The sequence below is a fragment of the Leptopilina heterotoma genome, unplaced genomic scaffold (genome assembly GCF_015476425.1).
Source record: "Leptopilina heterotoma isolate Lh14 unplaced genomic scaffold, ASM1547642v1 Lhet_90, whole genome shotgun sequence".
NCBI classification, from domain to species: domain Eukaryota; kingdom Metazoa; phylum Arthropoda; class Insecta; order Hymenoptera; family Figitidae; genus Leptopilina; species Leptopilina heterotoma.
In genome coordinates this window covers 1,208,577-1,224,859 of record NW_025111194.1, presented here as the reverse complement: position 1 = coordinate 1,224,859, position 16,283 = coordinate 1,208,577, and the positions used below count along the sequence as shown (strand labels likewise).

At 25.4% G+C, this 16,283-nt stretch overlaps 1 protein-coding gene across 1 annotated transcript; it reads right to left on the bottom strand.

Annotated features, from left to right (window-relative positions):
* Positions 1-930: 930 nt before the first annotated feature.
* LOC122511898 (transportin-2) lies at positions 931-16,018 on the bottom strand. The gene is made up of 12 exons (XM_043627466.1): positions 15,830-16,018; positions 14,862-14,937; positions 13,773-13,952; positions 12,933-13,281; positions 8,982-10,127; positions 7,589-7,878; positions 7,084-7,182; positions 6,382-6,477; positions 4,976-5,051; positions 3,076-3,250; positions 2,667-2,793; positions 931-2,372 (listed from the first exon to the last, which is right to left on the bottom strand). Exons 1-11 carry the CDS (start codon positions 15,932-15,934, stop codon positions 2,686-2,688), a joined length of 2,700 nt encoding a protein of 899 aa, XP_043483401.1. The 5' UTR covers positions 15,935-16,018; the 3' UTR covers positions 931-2,372; positions 2,667-2,685.
* Between the last annotated feature and the right edge of the window lie 265 nt (positions 16,019-16,283).

The following is a 16,283-nucleotide window of genomic DNA, read 5'->3' as shown; positions in this document are numbered from 1 at the left end:
TTAATGATTAACAAAAATTTTGTTCAATTGATTACCTCTTTTAGTTTTGTAAATAAATTTTCTTTTCCTTTCGGTCGACAAAAATATTTGAGGCGAGATTGATGAATACCATTTTTCTGAATGTTCTTTTTTTCTCGGGCGTCTAACTCGATTGGCGCTAGTCATTTACACTGGCTGACTTTTTATTTATTATTTCAATATTCTTTTTTTTCTTAATGGAAAGTAAATTTCCATTCTATTACACAACTCTCAATGATTGACCATCCATTACGCAATACAATAATACAATATTCCAAACTTTTTTTTTTCTTTCAAATGTTGAGCTCTTTTTTGTTTTTCACGTTTCATTTTGTGTTCTTTTCAATTTTTTCTTTTTTCTACGCATCAGAGTCGAAACAAATATATTCATATATATTTTTTTTTATTATATATATAAGAAAATGAAAAAAAGAAAAAAAAACAATCCGCACCTTGAATCAAAAAAAATTATTAAAATTTCTAGAAAAAAAATACAGTATAAATTTTCATTTATCTTTCATTTGATGTTTTGATTATTGCGGTAACTTGTTATTTTTTTTTTTTTTTTTGAATTTGCATCATTTTTCTTTAAAAAGAAATTGAAGAATTGAATTTACGCCATTGAGTTTATAGATTTCACGTCAATAGAAAAATTTTGTAAGTGTCACATTATCGTTCAATTTTTTATGATTTATATTGGCTCAGAACTATTTTTTTTTGTATAAACTCTATTTTTTGTTTCAAAAATAAAAAAAAAACAATTGACTAATAATTATTCAATAAATAAATGTGTGTATTTGTATGTGTATGTGTGATAAGTAAAAATTTTAATGTATCTAGTATAAAAAAAAATTAAAAAAAAATATATGCTTTTTCTATTTACAATTATAGTATCAATAATTATACTAACAATAATTAATAAGATTCCTGTGCACTATTCCATGCACACTTAAGTTAAAAAAAATAATAATAATAATAATAGTGATTACAAAGTTAAAAAAAATCATTGTCCCTCTTTTTTCTTTCACACTTGAGAAATAAATTTTCATCACACAATTAGCAGAATCACAAGTAACCTAGTATCACAATAAGCGGAGTGAAAATTTTGGAACGGAATGGCACTTTCATGCGTTTTTTTTTTTAGTTTAAATGGGTTTATTGTTAACTTTTTTTTATTTTAATCTATAAAAATACTTGCATTGCTGACGAAACCCTCGTTTTTTCTTCTTCATTTTAAATATTATATTTTACTCTAGCAACTAGAAGATTTTTTCCGTTTTAAACTACTTAATCAGAAACTATTCTCTCAGTCAAAAATTATTTAAATACTTAGAAAAGAAAAGGAAAGAACTGAGCCAAATGACTTAGAAAAGAAAAAAGAAATAGGAAGTCAATTTATATCTACGTCGATTAAAAGTAAAAAAAAAATTCAAAAAAAAGTCCATTTGATTTAATTTGTCATTTCATTATTCAAACACTTAGTTCTTTCTATGGGACGTGAAATCTATTTTTCGATGGCTTTTTTTTTCTTGTTGTCTTACAAAATAATTTTTCCAAGACGAAAGAAGAATCTAGATCTTAGAAACAACGACGATAGCAGCTTATGCTATAATGCTTTGTCAGTATCGTGACATGAAATTTTTTTTTTTTTTATAAATACAGAAATTAATATTTTCTGTGATTCGCAGAAACACTTAAATACAAAATATTTAACGCTGCTTGATTTTTTTTTTTTTTTTTTTGCTTGTAAGGTATCTATGTTCGATTTCTTAGATTTTAGTATTATCGATACCTTTTTGTTTAGCGGACAAAAACATAAAAAGAAAATTTGTATTGACTCGAAATAAACCCTTTCAACCCACCCGTTTTTTTAACCCTCCCAATTGCAAGTTTCGTGAGTTTTATTTTTCCTAAATTCCCTCCCATTTTCTTCTCGGCCAGCACAAATGATATAATTCTTTATATTTTTTTTTTGTTTTCATTTATTTAGTCGCATTTTTTCTCTTTAAATTCCCTGTGTTTGTTTTTTTTTGGAGATGAATAAAATCTCTATTTTTAATGCAGCTTTCTTGATTTTTTTTTCTTTTGGTTTTTGTTTTTGTCTTGTGAAATTTTTGTTTTTTTGTTTTTTAAAAATGCACACTAGAATGAAAGCTGCTTTTCCCCAGGGATGAAGACTGTTTTGACGACGACGACGACGACGACGACGACGTCGGCGACGGTGGCCATGATGCGATAAACGGCGGCGACGACGACGTTTCGAAGAAGAGGCCGTGGTTTCACCCACCCACCCTGTCCACCCAGTTTACTGTTTCCCGCCCGACCCCATCCAGCCTGCCCCATTAAGCGGCCGTCTGAAAATTTATAATCTCTTTTTATTAATTCTATACTCGAAATTCCTTTTTTCTTTTTCTGTAAAGAAAATTTTTAATTTTTACATTCTCAACAAAAATGGAAAAGGTCTTGTTTAAATATATTCTATGTTCTTTAAAAAGTACTTTTATTTTCCCTAAAAAAAACCTAGTCCGAATTTTAATCAATTCAAAATAAATTAATTTAGTTCGGAATTTAGTTCTATTTAGCTGAAACAAAAATTTCGATATGGAACCGAATTCTCTAAAGAAAAAAAATAAATTTCTTTTACTCACCATAAGTAAGCGGGGCCGCTCAAACGCCATATACATTGTGCAGCCGCTCAAGAAGCTGCGGTGGAAATTGTTCGCAAAATCGAGTCCAATTTTCAGTACCAACTTGTTGCTTGAATCCATGTAATATCTATAAAACAATTATATAATTATAAATTATTATTAAACAAAAATATTGTTTATTATTTACTAAAATATTAATTTTTAAAAATTTTAATTTGTCTTCTTAAGAATTAAAACTAGTTAGCAATATTAACAATTTTTAATTTTTTAGGGTTGTTAAAAAAATTCAATTTTGTTTTTCCCTGATTTCTAGTGATTTTCTCTCTAAAGAATATTTTAAAATTCATTCTAAAAATGATAAGATAACTCAAAATTGTAAAATTATAATTGTAATTGAAATAAAAATTACCTTGCTAAACATGTCTTTAAGATCCTCAAAGGGATTCGTCCAGGAAGCAACGGCGTCACAGAAGAAAATAAAATCATTCACGACACCAGCTGGATTGACATTTATCATTTGGCACATTCCTCTGAATGCTGAACCCTTTTCCTCATTGTCGCGAATGTTTCTCAACGATGAACACCTAAATAGTCAAAATATTCAGTTATAATTTCCAACAATAATTATTAGAATTTTTGCTTTTAAAAAATTACTTCAACCTCTCATTTAAACTTCTCGAGAAAAAACATACATTCCAAATTTATTAGATTCTCAGCTTCACACAATTTTTTCTTGTTATTTCTTTTTTCCTTTGCTTATTCTCTTTTCCTTTTTTGTACATTTTTTACATTTTTACATTTGAACCAATTATTATTGTTTAATAACAATTTTATTTATTTAACAAAACTCTTATTAAATGTTACCAAATTTTTATTAAATCTAATGTCTTTTAATTATTATTCAATATAAATTCCAATAATATTAAATTCGTATTTAATCGCATTTTTTATTCTTTTCGATTACTTTGCTTCTTTTTTTATAATTTTTTTGTTCATTGCTTCATTTGTTGTATTTACACTACTTTTCTAATTTGATAGAATTTTTACCGTTTTACTGCAATTTTTTTCGTAGTTTATAATTGAAAAAAAATAATTTAGTTACATTTTTGTCGATTTGTTGAAATAATGTAAAATATTTGCCATTGCAAATATTAAGGGTTTGTTTCTTTAAAATTTCAAATTCCTAGACCCAAGAATATTATTAGTGTTCATTAAAAAAAAACGAGATAAAAATATTTTGTTTGTAGAAAAAAAAAATAAACGAAGCACATTTAATTTTCAAGGCGCAAAAGGAAAAAAGCAATGATTCATGAAATTCTTATGGGAACGATCGAATCGACTGGCATCTTCATTTATGTTTTTACACACAAAAGTTTACACTTGACATTTATGTAACAATTTTAATTTCGTTAATTTCCTTTTTAGCAAGAAAAAAAGAATAAAAACTATTAAAATTTTAATTTAAACAAATCACTGAATCGACAAATTACAAAATTGACTGAAAATTAATAAATCAAAATTCTAAATATTTAAATGTACTAATATTCAAAAAATATAATATATCCAAAGTTAATGCAAATAATTAATAAAAATTAAATAGTAAAATTAATCAGTAAAAAATCGAAATAAATTTTGGATTGTTTCAAAATGACAAATGTAAACTTTTTGCCTGCTCTGTTTTTTGAATTGATTTTTCCATTCTCTACTTTTTGTTAAATTTTATCTGCGCAAAGACTCTGCAGATGAAAGAAGAAAAAATCAAACAGGAGGCATTGTTAGTAGTTTAAAAAAAAATATTACGGAGTTCAAGTGGATTGCAATAAGTCTCTTGAATGTTTGAAAACAAATTTTCCAAAATTTTTCCTTTTTCTTTTTGACAAAAATGATTTTGAAAAAAATTAACTCTCGTGTAGGAAAAAAAATATTTTCTTAAATTAAAATTTAGGTCATTTTCGTCTCAATGAAATATCGAATCGGGTCCCAAAATTTTTGGTCATTAAATAATAATTGAAACCAAATTATTTCAAATATTAAGGAAATTAAGAAAACTATAGAATAATTACAATCAACTCAACTCCCCCTAAAGAAGATAATAATATTGTAAATATACATGTATATATATTATATAATAATAATAATTATAATAATAATAATATAATAATAATAAAAGTTCAAAAACAAAAAAAAAAGCACTAAGAATAAATGAAGAAAGAGAATTAATGTAAGTAAGATAATAAATAGAAGATAATAATAACGTTAATAATAAGAATAATATAATAATAATAATAATAATAAATAAATTTACACACCACTGTCGAACAAACTGCTGTAACATGGGGGCGACGTCGTGGGGACACACATAACCTAGGCGACCGATCGTTATGGCTACATTTTCATTGTCATTTTCGTTTTCGTTTTCAGTAAGGTAGGCAAGTGAAGAAGTGTAGTGAAGTGACCGGAAACACAAACAATAAGACAAACTGATAGCGAACCAACGATAAACTCAGGCAAATATATCAATGTACATAATAATAAAAATAACAATAATAATAAACAAAATAGTAACAATAAAAATAATAATAATAACAATAAATGGTCCTCAATTTCCTGCTGTAACTATTTGCAAAAAATTAAATTATTTAATTAATAACAATCGTGACTGTTTACTCATTGAGTAAAATAATACCAATAGACAATAATTTAATTATAAATCGTTAAATTGAAGTTTCATATTTTTTCTCCTTTTTTCTTTTAGAATAAAAATAATTTTAGAATAAAACTTTTATTAATTAATAAAAAATAAAAATTATATTAATTAGTAAAAATAAAATTTATTAAAATTTGAAAAAGAAATTATTATAAAAATGTTTATAAAAAACGAAAATTATTTTTAAAAAAATAAAACAAATGAAAAATTAAATAAATTATAAGAAACGATAATTATTAAAGGTAAAATGAATTTTTTTTAAAATTATTGTTTCTAGTTATAAAAGGACAAAGCTAATAATAATAATAATAATAATAATAATAATAATAATAATAATAATAATAAAAACACATTAAACATTGAAAACCTGATAAATATGAAAAATGATAACCTACGATGAAGTGGCTAATAAGATTACAATTATTATGTATTAAAAAAAAATAGAGAGAGAGAGAGAGAAATGACTTTAAAAAGAACTCGTCACACGCAGGCAATCGCACACTACTGAAAATTAATATAAAATTTATAAATATAGATTAATGATGAGAAAACGTATACAGACAAAATCCAAACTCTGAGCTGTTGATCTGCGAGGGACTTGAAAAAAAAAGAAATATTAACTAAGAAAGAAAATTTTTTTCTTCTTCTTCTTCCTCTTTTTTGACAAAATGATGCCATGGATTTCTTTTTGTTATTGTCATATATATAACTGGGTCTCATGTCTCATTTGATTCAATTTCCTTTTCGAGGATTATCGTAATTGAAAATTTGAAAAAAAAGTATTTATAGTTTTTTTACCTTAACTCCATCCTTTATAAATAGAAATTATTTCGCTTTTTGCTAAAAAAAAGAATCTCAAAAAAAAATATATATTTTCTGATAAAAAATAATTTAGATTTATGAATTAGTTTCACTTTTCTTCTTTTAAGTATTTTAATGTATTATTATAGTGGAAATAATACTTAACCGAAAGTTTTAAGATTTTCTTTTTTTTCTATTTTTACTCACCCGTATTTTCCAGCAATGTTTTCGGTGTGTTTTGACGATTTATTATGTCGATTAATTGGCTGAGAATAATCGGAATGTACGCACTTGTGTCTGGACCTGGGGAGAAAAAGTGTTTTTTTTCGATTAGAATCAAAAATTATTTCTTTTATTATTTTTTTTTTTTTTTAAGTTTTTGAAAGTTTTAATAGTTTCAAATTTTTAAATTATTTTCGGGAATTCAATTATTTTCGAAAATAATTTTTATTATTTCTAAAAATTGGAACTGAAATTCTTCCATCCAATTCTTCAAATATTTTCTAAAATTGAAACTTAAATTCTTTTTCAAATAATCAATTCCTATCAAAAAGTTGTACAAGAATTGAATTATTTAAATACAAATTTAATTATTTATAAAAATTAGAACTGCAATTCTTTCAATTCTTGAAATATTTTCTAAAATTTGAATTTAAATACTTTTTCAAATCAATTTTTTTTTCAAAAAAGTTGTACGAGAATTCAATTATTTAAATACAAAAATAAGTGATAAAATAATGGATTACTTTTAAAAATTGCAACTATAACTGCATCGATTATTATTATATAATTTTATATTTAAAAAAATTAAAACTTTTTTTAATTTTACAAATCATAAAAATTAAAAGGAAAAAAAATATGATAGAAAATGCATTTACTAAAGTTTTGATGTTAAATGAAATTAATTACCAAGTTTTATCGAAATTTCTCCAATTGCCCACGTTGCATTATTGCACACAGAGATGAATTCCGGATTGAGATTCTGCCCAAGAATTGGCATGAAATCAGCTGAAAAAATGAAAAAATTAATTAGAAAAAAATTGAAAAAAATAGATGTTTAAAAATGTAAATATTTTCAAAGTGAACGATAATTAATTTAATAGTTAATAATACTATTATATTAAATTTATTAATTGTTAATTTTAATAGTAAAATAGTTTATAAACATTTAATATTAATATATTTATTAATGGAATAATTATTTTTTTCTTTAAATTCGAATAGTTTAGAGTATTTTAAAATTTTCTTAATGAATGAATTTTTATACACTCTAATTTTTTTTTTTACAAATTATACATCCTTTTTAATTCATAAATAAAATAATTGTAAATTCAAAATTCAAAATGATGGTAAATTTTAAACAAAGAAATTTATATTTTTGAATAGTAATAATAAATAATGAATAAATACTCACGAATACAGGGTAAAACATGTTGGAAGCAAGCCTTGGTAAGATCGCCTAACAGAGCGAAGCTACTTTGTCGTACTTCAGGCATTGGATCTTGCATACACTGATACAGCAATTGCATAATATTGCTATTGACAACCAAACGTTCCATATGACCGTTCAGACCTTCCGCCAATCCGCTCAAAAGATCCAAAGCCACAATCATAAAATCTTTATCGGGAGCTTCAAATTGCTCAGGACTCTGCGTATTGGCAATGTGTTGATTCAGTGTTTGCTCCACTAGCGAAACGCACCTCCTACAAAAAAGACAGTCTTTAGTTTTTCTTTTAAACAAATTTTTCAAAAATAAAATCTTTCTTGTATCTAACAATTGTTTTTTGTAATTTCCATTATTATTTAACACATTTTAGGGTTGCCACAAAAATTTAATTTTGTTTTTCCCTGACTTTCCCTGATTTCCAGACAAAATTTTGACTTTTTCCCTGACCCTGCAGAATATTCTGATTTAAAAAAAATATTTAATCACAATTTATAAAAAAAATTGGTAAGTAATTAAATTCTTGTGAAATTTTTATTAAAATTTTTAATTGAATTCTTTTGGAAATTAATTTAATAAAAATAATTGAAATGAGGGGAATTTTTGAAAATAATTGAATTTCGGAAAAGAATTTTATTATTTATAAAGATAATTGAAATTTTGACGAGAATTTTTAAAAAATGTTTAACATAATTAAGTTTATGTGAAGAAGTTTATTATTTTGGAAAATAATTAAATTTATGTAATCAGTTGTTCTTAAAATTTCTACTTAAATTTATTAAAGATTGATATTTATTCTAAAATTTCAAATTGAAACATTTTAAGTTCATCTATTTATGAAGATTGTAAGCGCAACCCTTTTGAAATTTAATTAATTTTGAAATTTTTCAGTAAAATTAATTTTTAAATAATTTCTAAGTAATAATTTTATGATAGTTCTTCAAGAATTAAGTTATTTAAAATGAAATTATTGTCAGAATTAGAAAAATGTATAGGTTTTTTATTAGAATTCTTGTCAATTTCATAGTTTATGAGGCAAACAAAAAAAGACACCATAATTCAGAATTCTCTTATAAATTTTAAAAATTTAAGTTTTTCAGTACTTTTAATAAAAATTCCTGACTATTCCCTGATTTCCCTGACTAATTCTAATTTCTCTGACTCTTTCCTGAATTTCCTGACCTGTGTCAACCCTGAAGTTTGTAATTTTCGTTATTTTAAAATAATCTTTTTGTAATTGAGCGCTCCAATGCAACAACTCGTTCGACGCTCGAAAATTTGTCGAGCGTTGAACGAATTGTTGCATTGGAGCGCTAAATTATTTTTTTATTTTTCGTTTAAGCAGAAAAAAAATTAACTCACCTATAAACTGGTTCACAATAAGGCAAGAATCCCGATTGCAAAGCAGTGGCAACGGACGAGAGACACTCGAGTAATGGAAATAAATCCTTATCCTCATCCTTCAGGACATTCCACTTGTTTATCAATGGTGGCATTAACAAATTAATATAATCCGGTTTATTTAAATGATAACCAACGGAATCGGCCAACGTTCCAATGGCATCATAAAGAATCAATAAATTCTTATGTTGATATTTACTAAAAGCAAAAACAAGTGTCTCGAGAATAAATCCAAGATAAGGAACAAGTTCAGTGCAAGCCTCCTCCTCGAGTGTCGCGAATGCCGAACACGCCGCCTCCTGAACACGCTTATTACCATCCAAAATACGTTTCAACAATTCCGTCATCAACGGCTTCAAATACGTATCGTGCGGCTGCGAACAAACCCAATGCGCATAACGACTCAATGTCCAACACGTAATCGAGCGCACCAACGCTTTCTTATCACTCAAACTGACAATCAAATATGGTATTAATTCCGGTAAATGTTGCATCATTCCCACCATACAGCCCTCGGCAATCGCTCCCAATGCGAGAATACCCGATTCCTTTATCTCCCAGTCCTGATGGAATAGAGTTTCCTTGAGAATTGGTACCAAGACTGGTAGTAATTCATCGCGAAAAACACTGGCGATTATGTCGAGTGCGGCTGCTGAGCATTTTCTTAAATTCCACTCGAGCGTTGATTCGTCATCGCTTCCGTCTTCCATGTCCAGGTATTTGTCATCGCCGCAACCGCCATTCTCGTCATTGTGCTTATTCATTGCCGCGTGATGTGTATGGTGTGTTTTTGATTTATGGAAACGTGGTCTTATGTCCTCCTCCTTGTCGGGTATCATTTCGTCCTCCTCCACGTCGCCCTTGAGGAGAATAATATCAATTTCGGAATATTTCATTCCCTTCACGAGAATTGGTATCAGGGTATTTAAATGCGGTGCTAGGGCATTTTTACATATTGGCTGCTCGGCTAATGAGAGCCAAAATTCACAGGCCTCGAGCGCAACATTCTCGTCGAGATCTTGTGTGCGCATCAACATGTACTCAATTATATTGTGCATGTGGGGAATTAATCGGTCCATTCGCACTTCCAATAACATAACAAGAGCTCTGTAAAAAAACAATTTTTAAATGAGAAATGATATAACTAAATACATTAAATTATAATTTAGGATTTCATAATTAGGAATTCGTAATTTAGAATCCTAATTTATTATTAGGATTGACACAAATAAATTATATTTTGTTTCTTCCTCTCTCCGAGTCAGAATTTTGACATCTCTATTTTCTTTTTTTTTAAGAATATAGAAAACAATAAATGAATTAAAAGGAATATTTTGATTCACTCTAAAAATCAAGAGAAAAGAAATTATGATAAATTTATTTGTCATCTTCAATTGTAAAATTATTCGAAACATATTGAATTATAATTATTGTATTTCCATGGAAATTAAGATTTTCGAAAATATCAATTTGAAACCTTTTAAAAATCAATAATTTATCAAAATGATTGCTAATTCTCCAAAATTATTTTCAAAATTTCAATTTAATTCTTTTCTAGTATTTTTAAATAAAATTCTTCTCTAAATCAATTATTTTTAATAATTTTTTAAATAATTTTTTTAGCAAAATTCCTTGAGAATTCAATTATTCAAATAAAAAAAGAAAGTTCATCTAAAATAATTTCAAATTATTCAAATTTAAATTAAAATTTAATTTCATTCAAAAATTCAATTAATTTAAAAATAAAAGTTTTTAAAAAAATTTATTTCTTCAGAATTTTGAATTAAAATGATTTTTTTTAAATTTAAATTTTCTAAAATTTCTAAATTAGAATTGCTTAAAATTCAAATTATTTAAAGTGTAAATTTTCTAAAATTTTTAATTTAGAATTATTTAAAATTTAAATTTTCTAAATTAGAATTGTTTACAGTTCAAATTTGCTTCAATTTCTAAATTGAAATTATTTGAAATTCAAATTTTTTAAAATTTTTAAATTAAAATTATTTAAATTTAAAATTTTTTTTATAATTTAAAAATTCAAATTATTTGAAATTTATATTTTCTAAAATTTTTAAATTCAAATTATCTAAGTTCAAATTTTTCTATAATTTCTAAACTCAAATTCTTTCAAATTTCAATTTGAAACCTCTTGAAATTCAATAATTTGTCAAAATTGACACTTTTGAAAAATTATTTCCAAGATTTAAATTTAATTCTTTTCTAGAATTTCAATTAAATTTCAATTAAATTAAAAAACTTTAAAATTATTTAAAATTCAAATTTTCTACATTAAAATTTAATTATAGAATTATTTAAAGTTAAAATCTTTGTAAAATTTCAAAATTTAAATTATTTAAAATTAAATTTTTAAAAATTTCTAAATTAGAATTATTGAAAGTTTAAATTTTTCTAAATTCTAATTATTTGAAATACTAATTTTCTAAAATTTCAATTTGAAACCGTTTGAAATTTAATTATTTACAAAAATGTCTACTTCCCGAAAATTATTCCAAGATTTTAATTCAATTATTTTCTAGAATTCTTAAATAAAATCAATTATTTTTTATAATTTTTTTGAGAAAGTTCTTTGAAAATTTAAATTTTCTAAAATTTCAGTTTGAAATGTTTCTGAAATCCATTTATTTATGAAAATTTTAAGCACAATTCTGATGAAATTGTTTTTTTTTGGAGTTTTTAAGTAAAATTATTCACTCGTATTGTACAGTCGGGAAATAATTCAATATGACATTTTCAAACAAACAGTTATTAACCTATTTTACCTCTTCTTTTTTTTTATTTAATATCATAATGCTATGTTTTATATCAACCCAGACGAAAAGATAATCGTTTTTATAATAATTAATTCAAGATGAATTATTTTTGCTGAATTTGACAAAAGTTCACAAAACAAATTTTATATATCTTTTATAATTTTTCCGAAAATTCTCTTTTGTCTGTTTATTTCTTCTAAAGATATTTAATGTTTTTTAACATTCCTAAGAACTTTCATGTTTTTTAATTTGCAAATTAAATTGTTTATGAAATATATTTCATACAAATATCAATTGAGTTATGAAAAACATTTGAAAAATGTAACAAACAATCAAAATAGTTGAAATACAAGAAACAGGTTTTAAAAACAAATATTTTCTGTAAAAATATATAAATACAAAGATTAAAAATTTCAGAAATTAAATATATAACAAAAATAATTTTTTGTAGCAAAGGGAAAGTTTTTCGTATTTGTTTAGTTTTTAAAATAAATAGTAGACAATTTTTCCGAATATTTAGAAAGTAAATATTGCAACTAAAAAATTTTAAAAATGGAAAAATTGAGAAATGTTGAAAGTTGAATTTTATTTCCAAGCGTGCATCAGTTTTGTAACTGAATTCAATATTATTTGAAAGAATAGCATTTCTATTAAAATATGGAGTCAATAAACTCAAAGATAAACAATAATAACGCAAGAGGAGTTCGAAAATCTATTATGAATTTAGTCATCCAAGAGAAAAGTAAATTCTACCAAGAAAACTTTGTTAGAAAAAAGGAATGAAAAAAAATTCTTCATTATTATTTCGGAAATAGAACATTTTTTTATACTTTGTTTAATTTTAGTTACATATTTTAGTTTCTCGATCAAGTGTTATTTTTCTTTATCGAAGTTTCTTTTTTTTACTTTATATTTTATTCCTACTTTTTCCTTTTCCAATTTATTTGTTTTAATTTCCCTGGAAGATTTTTTTTTAACTTTTTCGAAGTTTCTTTTTTTTACTTTTAATTTTATTCCCACTTTTCCTTTTTTAGTTTATTTACTTTAATTTATTTTACTTTATTTACTTTTCTTTAATTTAAAGAAATTATAATATAAATGGTGAGGGAATTTTTAAAAATTATTTTTCTCTTCTTCTTACCTGCAGACATTTTTCCTAACATCGGGATCATCGTCAGTCGCCAAATGGAAGAGATTCTCAATGAAACTGTCAATGTGAATCATAAGTGGTTGTGCCCGATGAATGATAAATTGATTGACACAGGCGATAGCGTGCGATCGTATTTTTGCGCTACTGTGTCGGAAGAACTGCAAAAATCTCGGAATCAACACATTAAGTGGACGATTTAATGCCTCCGAATCAAGAATCTCGGCAGAGTCCTCGCAAATTTTTTGAAGCGCTCCAAATGAACCCTCACAAACATTGTAGTCTGGCGAATCCAGCATGTTGCACAATGCCGGAAGCAATTCCGGCCATGCCGTTAGATCACCTGCGAAAAGAAGATATTTTTAATTCTCTGACAAAAAAAAAACAAAATATTCCAAATTCTCTATAGAAAATAAAATAAAATATTTTAAATTCTCTGACAAAAAAATTAATACATTTCAAATTATACAGAAAATTTTTTTAATTCTCTATAGAAAATATTTTCAAGTCTCTATATAAAATATTTAAAATTCTCTATAGAAAATATTTCAAAATCTCTATAGAAACTATTTTAAATTCCCTATAAAAAATGAAATTTCTGATTCTCTAAAAATTAAAAGTGAAAATTTAACGACAGAATAAAAAAATCTTGTAAATAAACTGAACTGGAATCTAAACTACGATAAAAATTTATCTCCTGGAAAGAAAGTGTTGAATATTAAAAAAAGCCATTTTTATTTTAAAAAAACAATTTTTTCCTTTTTTTTATTGGAAAAAAATATTCAATTTCTTCTTCTTTTTATTGTCATTAAATCTATTCATGTGGAATTTTACCTTTTGATGCGAGAGTTGTTATTAAAATGCCGACAGTGGCTCGAATTAAAGGTGATGGATCTCCCACGGCCGATAAACATTCTTGTTTTATAAAATTTGTCACTTCCGGATGGAATTTATGGTAATGCGCTTTCACGTTGTTCTTTAATATTAAACCACTGAGAGATCTTGTTGGTTCATCTTTTCAAAGAAAATCAATTTATTAGTTCAAATCATAAGTAAAAAATTTCCTTTTATTTTTTTACAAGAAAAATTTTCCAAATATTTTTTACAAGTTCACAATATTCACAATATTTTTTTGGGGAAAAAATATTTTTCCCGACAAAAACGATACAATTTTTTGTTTATAAATATTTCTTTTCTAAATTAACTGAAAAACTGCGAAACATTTTTTATAGAAAAATTTATTTGTTTACGAATATTTATTTTCTAAATTAATTAAAAAACTGCGAAAAGTTTTTTATAAAAAAATTTATTTGTTTAGAAATATTTCTTTTCTAAATTGACTGAAAAACTGCGAAATATTTTTTATAGAAAAATTTATTTACTTGTTTACAAATATTTATTTTCTAAATTGACTAAAAAACTGCGAATCACTTTTTATAGAAAAATTTATTTATTTGTTTAGAAATATTTATTTTCTAAATTGATTAAAAAATAGCGAAACCTTTTTTATAGGAAAATTTATAGAAATTTAAATGGAAAGATATTTTTTTCCTCTAAAATGTTGATTATAAACATTGTGAACTTTCCTTTATGATCAACGATTCGGGGAAAAAATATTTCTCCTAACAAAAACAAACCATTTTTTTTTAAATATTTCTTTTCTAAATTGATTAAAAAATTGCAAAACACTTTTTTATAGAAATAAATTTAAATAAATAAAAAGAAAATATTTTATTTGTTTTTTACAATTTTCTTAAATTCTATATTTTTTGGTTAATAAATAAAATAAAATTTATTCGTATTTGAATTATTAATTTCTCACATTTTTATATTAAGAGGAAATATTTTTTTGTATTTTAACTAAATATTAAGTTTTAAAAAAGATTACAATATTATTTTGAAGAGAAAAAACGTGCAACATACCTTCAGTCTTTAATTGCGTCAAGACAAATATAAGATAGCTATTGAAGTCTGGAAATTTATTCAGCTCCTCGAGTTTCTAAATAAAATGCAAGTTAAGGAAAAGATGGAAAGGAGAGAAAAAAAATGGTCAAATTTCACAAATTCAGTGTAAATTCACTAAATGTCACACGCCGCTCTTTATATTTCAATTGCATAACAAAAACAATCAATAAAGTTTGTAATTTATGTGTGTATATATTTTATATATATATATGTATACATATAGATAAAACTTGACAAAGAACAGTAAAAATTTATTATCAGCTAAAAAATGCAACGCGCGAAAGAAAAAGGAGACAAAAATTACGCCTCGGAATATTTTTCAAATCGAAGACGACGACAACGACGAAGAAGAAGAAAAAGAAGGAAATTCTATATTGAAAAGCAATAAAATAAAATTAGTAATGAAGGATCGATTTCAAGAAAAGTACACGTGGGCTAAACGTGTATATGCGACTCTTTACTATAATCAAAACCGTTGTGAACCTCGAGAATTTCGTTCGTTTCAGTTAATAACGAGAGAAAAAAAAGAGGAATGTCTATTCATCGATCGCACTCGGAAGGTTTTGTATATATCTATATATTTTTGTTGGAAAAATAAAAACACGAATTTCCCCCTTCCCAATATGATAACACCAATTAACCATGTTGAAAAAATCATAATTTCCATTTAAATCGAAAATTCATTGAAATAAAATGAAAAAACGTTCAATGTTTAACCGGTTGAGGAAAATTTGTCAATAGAAGCACGCCCTTGGCCCCGCAAATGAGCCTGACATGCAATTCGCGCGCGCGTTCTCATTTTCAGACCAGCACCACTGTTTTTCCACGATGAAAATTTCACTCAATTTTAAATCAATTCAGAAATATTAGAATTATTTAGTGCACAATATTAAATAATTTCTTTTTCATTTTATGTAAAAGGATACTTGCTGAACGGCACGTTGTGTCTCGGTATTTGGACTTTGAGACTCTCTGAGTAGCGTCAAAATTTGTCTAAGACCTTCCTCTTGCGGTGTCCACGCCATTTTCATCGTGTGTTTTTCAACAGCTCAACAACTCACAGCACAGCAGCACCGACGGACGACGAACGCAGCCAGCCTTCTCTGTGACCTCACCAAGCAAACGGAAATCCCCCACAATTCTTAACCAGTGTGTCAGACAAAACCGGGAGCATCACCCAATTACAAATCAATGTTATAATATTTTACTGGAGGATTTTTTTTTCTTTGTTAAAATTGTCGAAATTATTCTAAATACACCTTTTTTCAAGAGGTAGAAATTGGTGGTTTTTACTATTTTTTATTTTTTGACAAATGTTTGTTGTTTTTGACGAATTTTTTTGGAATGACAAATGAAAAACTTGTGTGTCAGTTGAGAGTA

Excerpts from the sequence above, each read along its gene's own strand:
- LOC122511898 (XM_043627466.1), bottom strand. The coding sequence starts at position 15,934 with ATGAAAATGGCGTGGACACCGCAAGAGGAAGGTCTTAGACAAATTTTG. Across the intron at positions 14,938-15,829 it reads CACAACGTGCCGTTCAGCAA|AAACTCGAGGAGCTGAATAA; the intron begins GTATCCTTTTAC and ends CATTTTATTTAG. Across the intron at positions 13,953-14,861 it reads GACGCAATTAAAGACTGAAG|ATGAACCAACAAGATCTCTC; the intron begins GTATGTTGCACG and ends TTCTTTGAAAAG.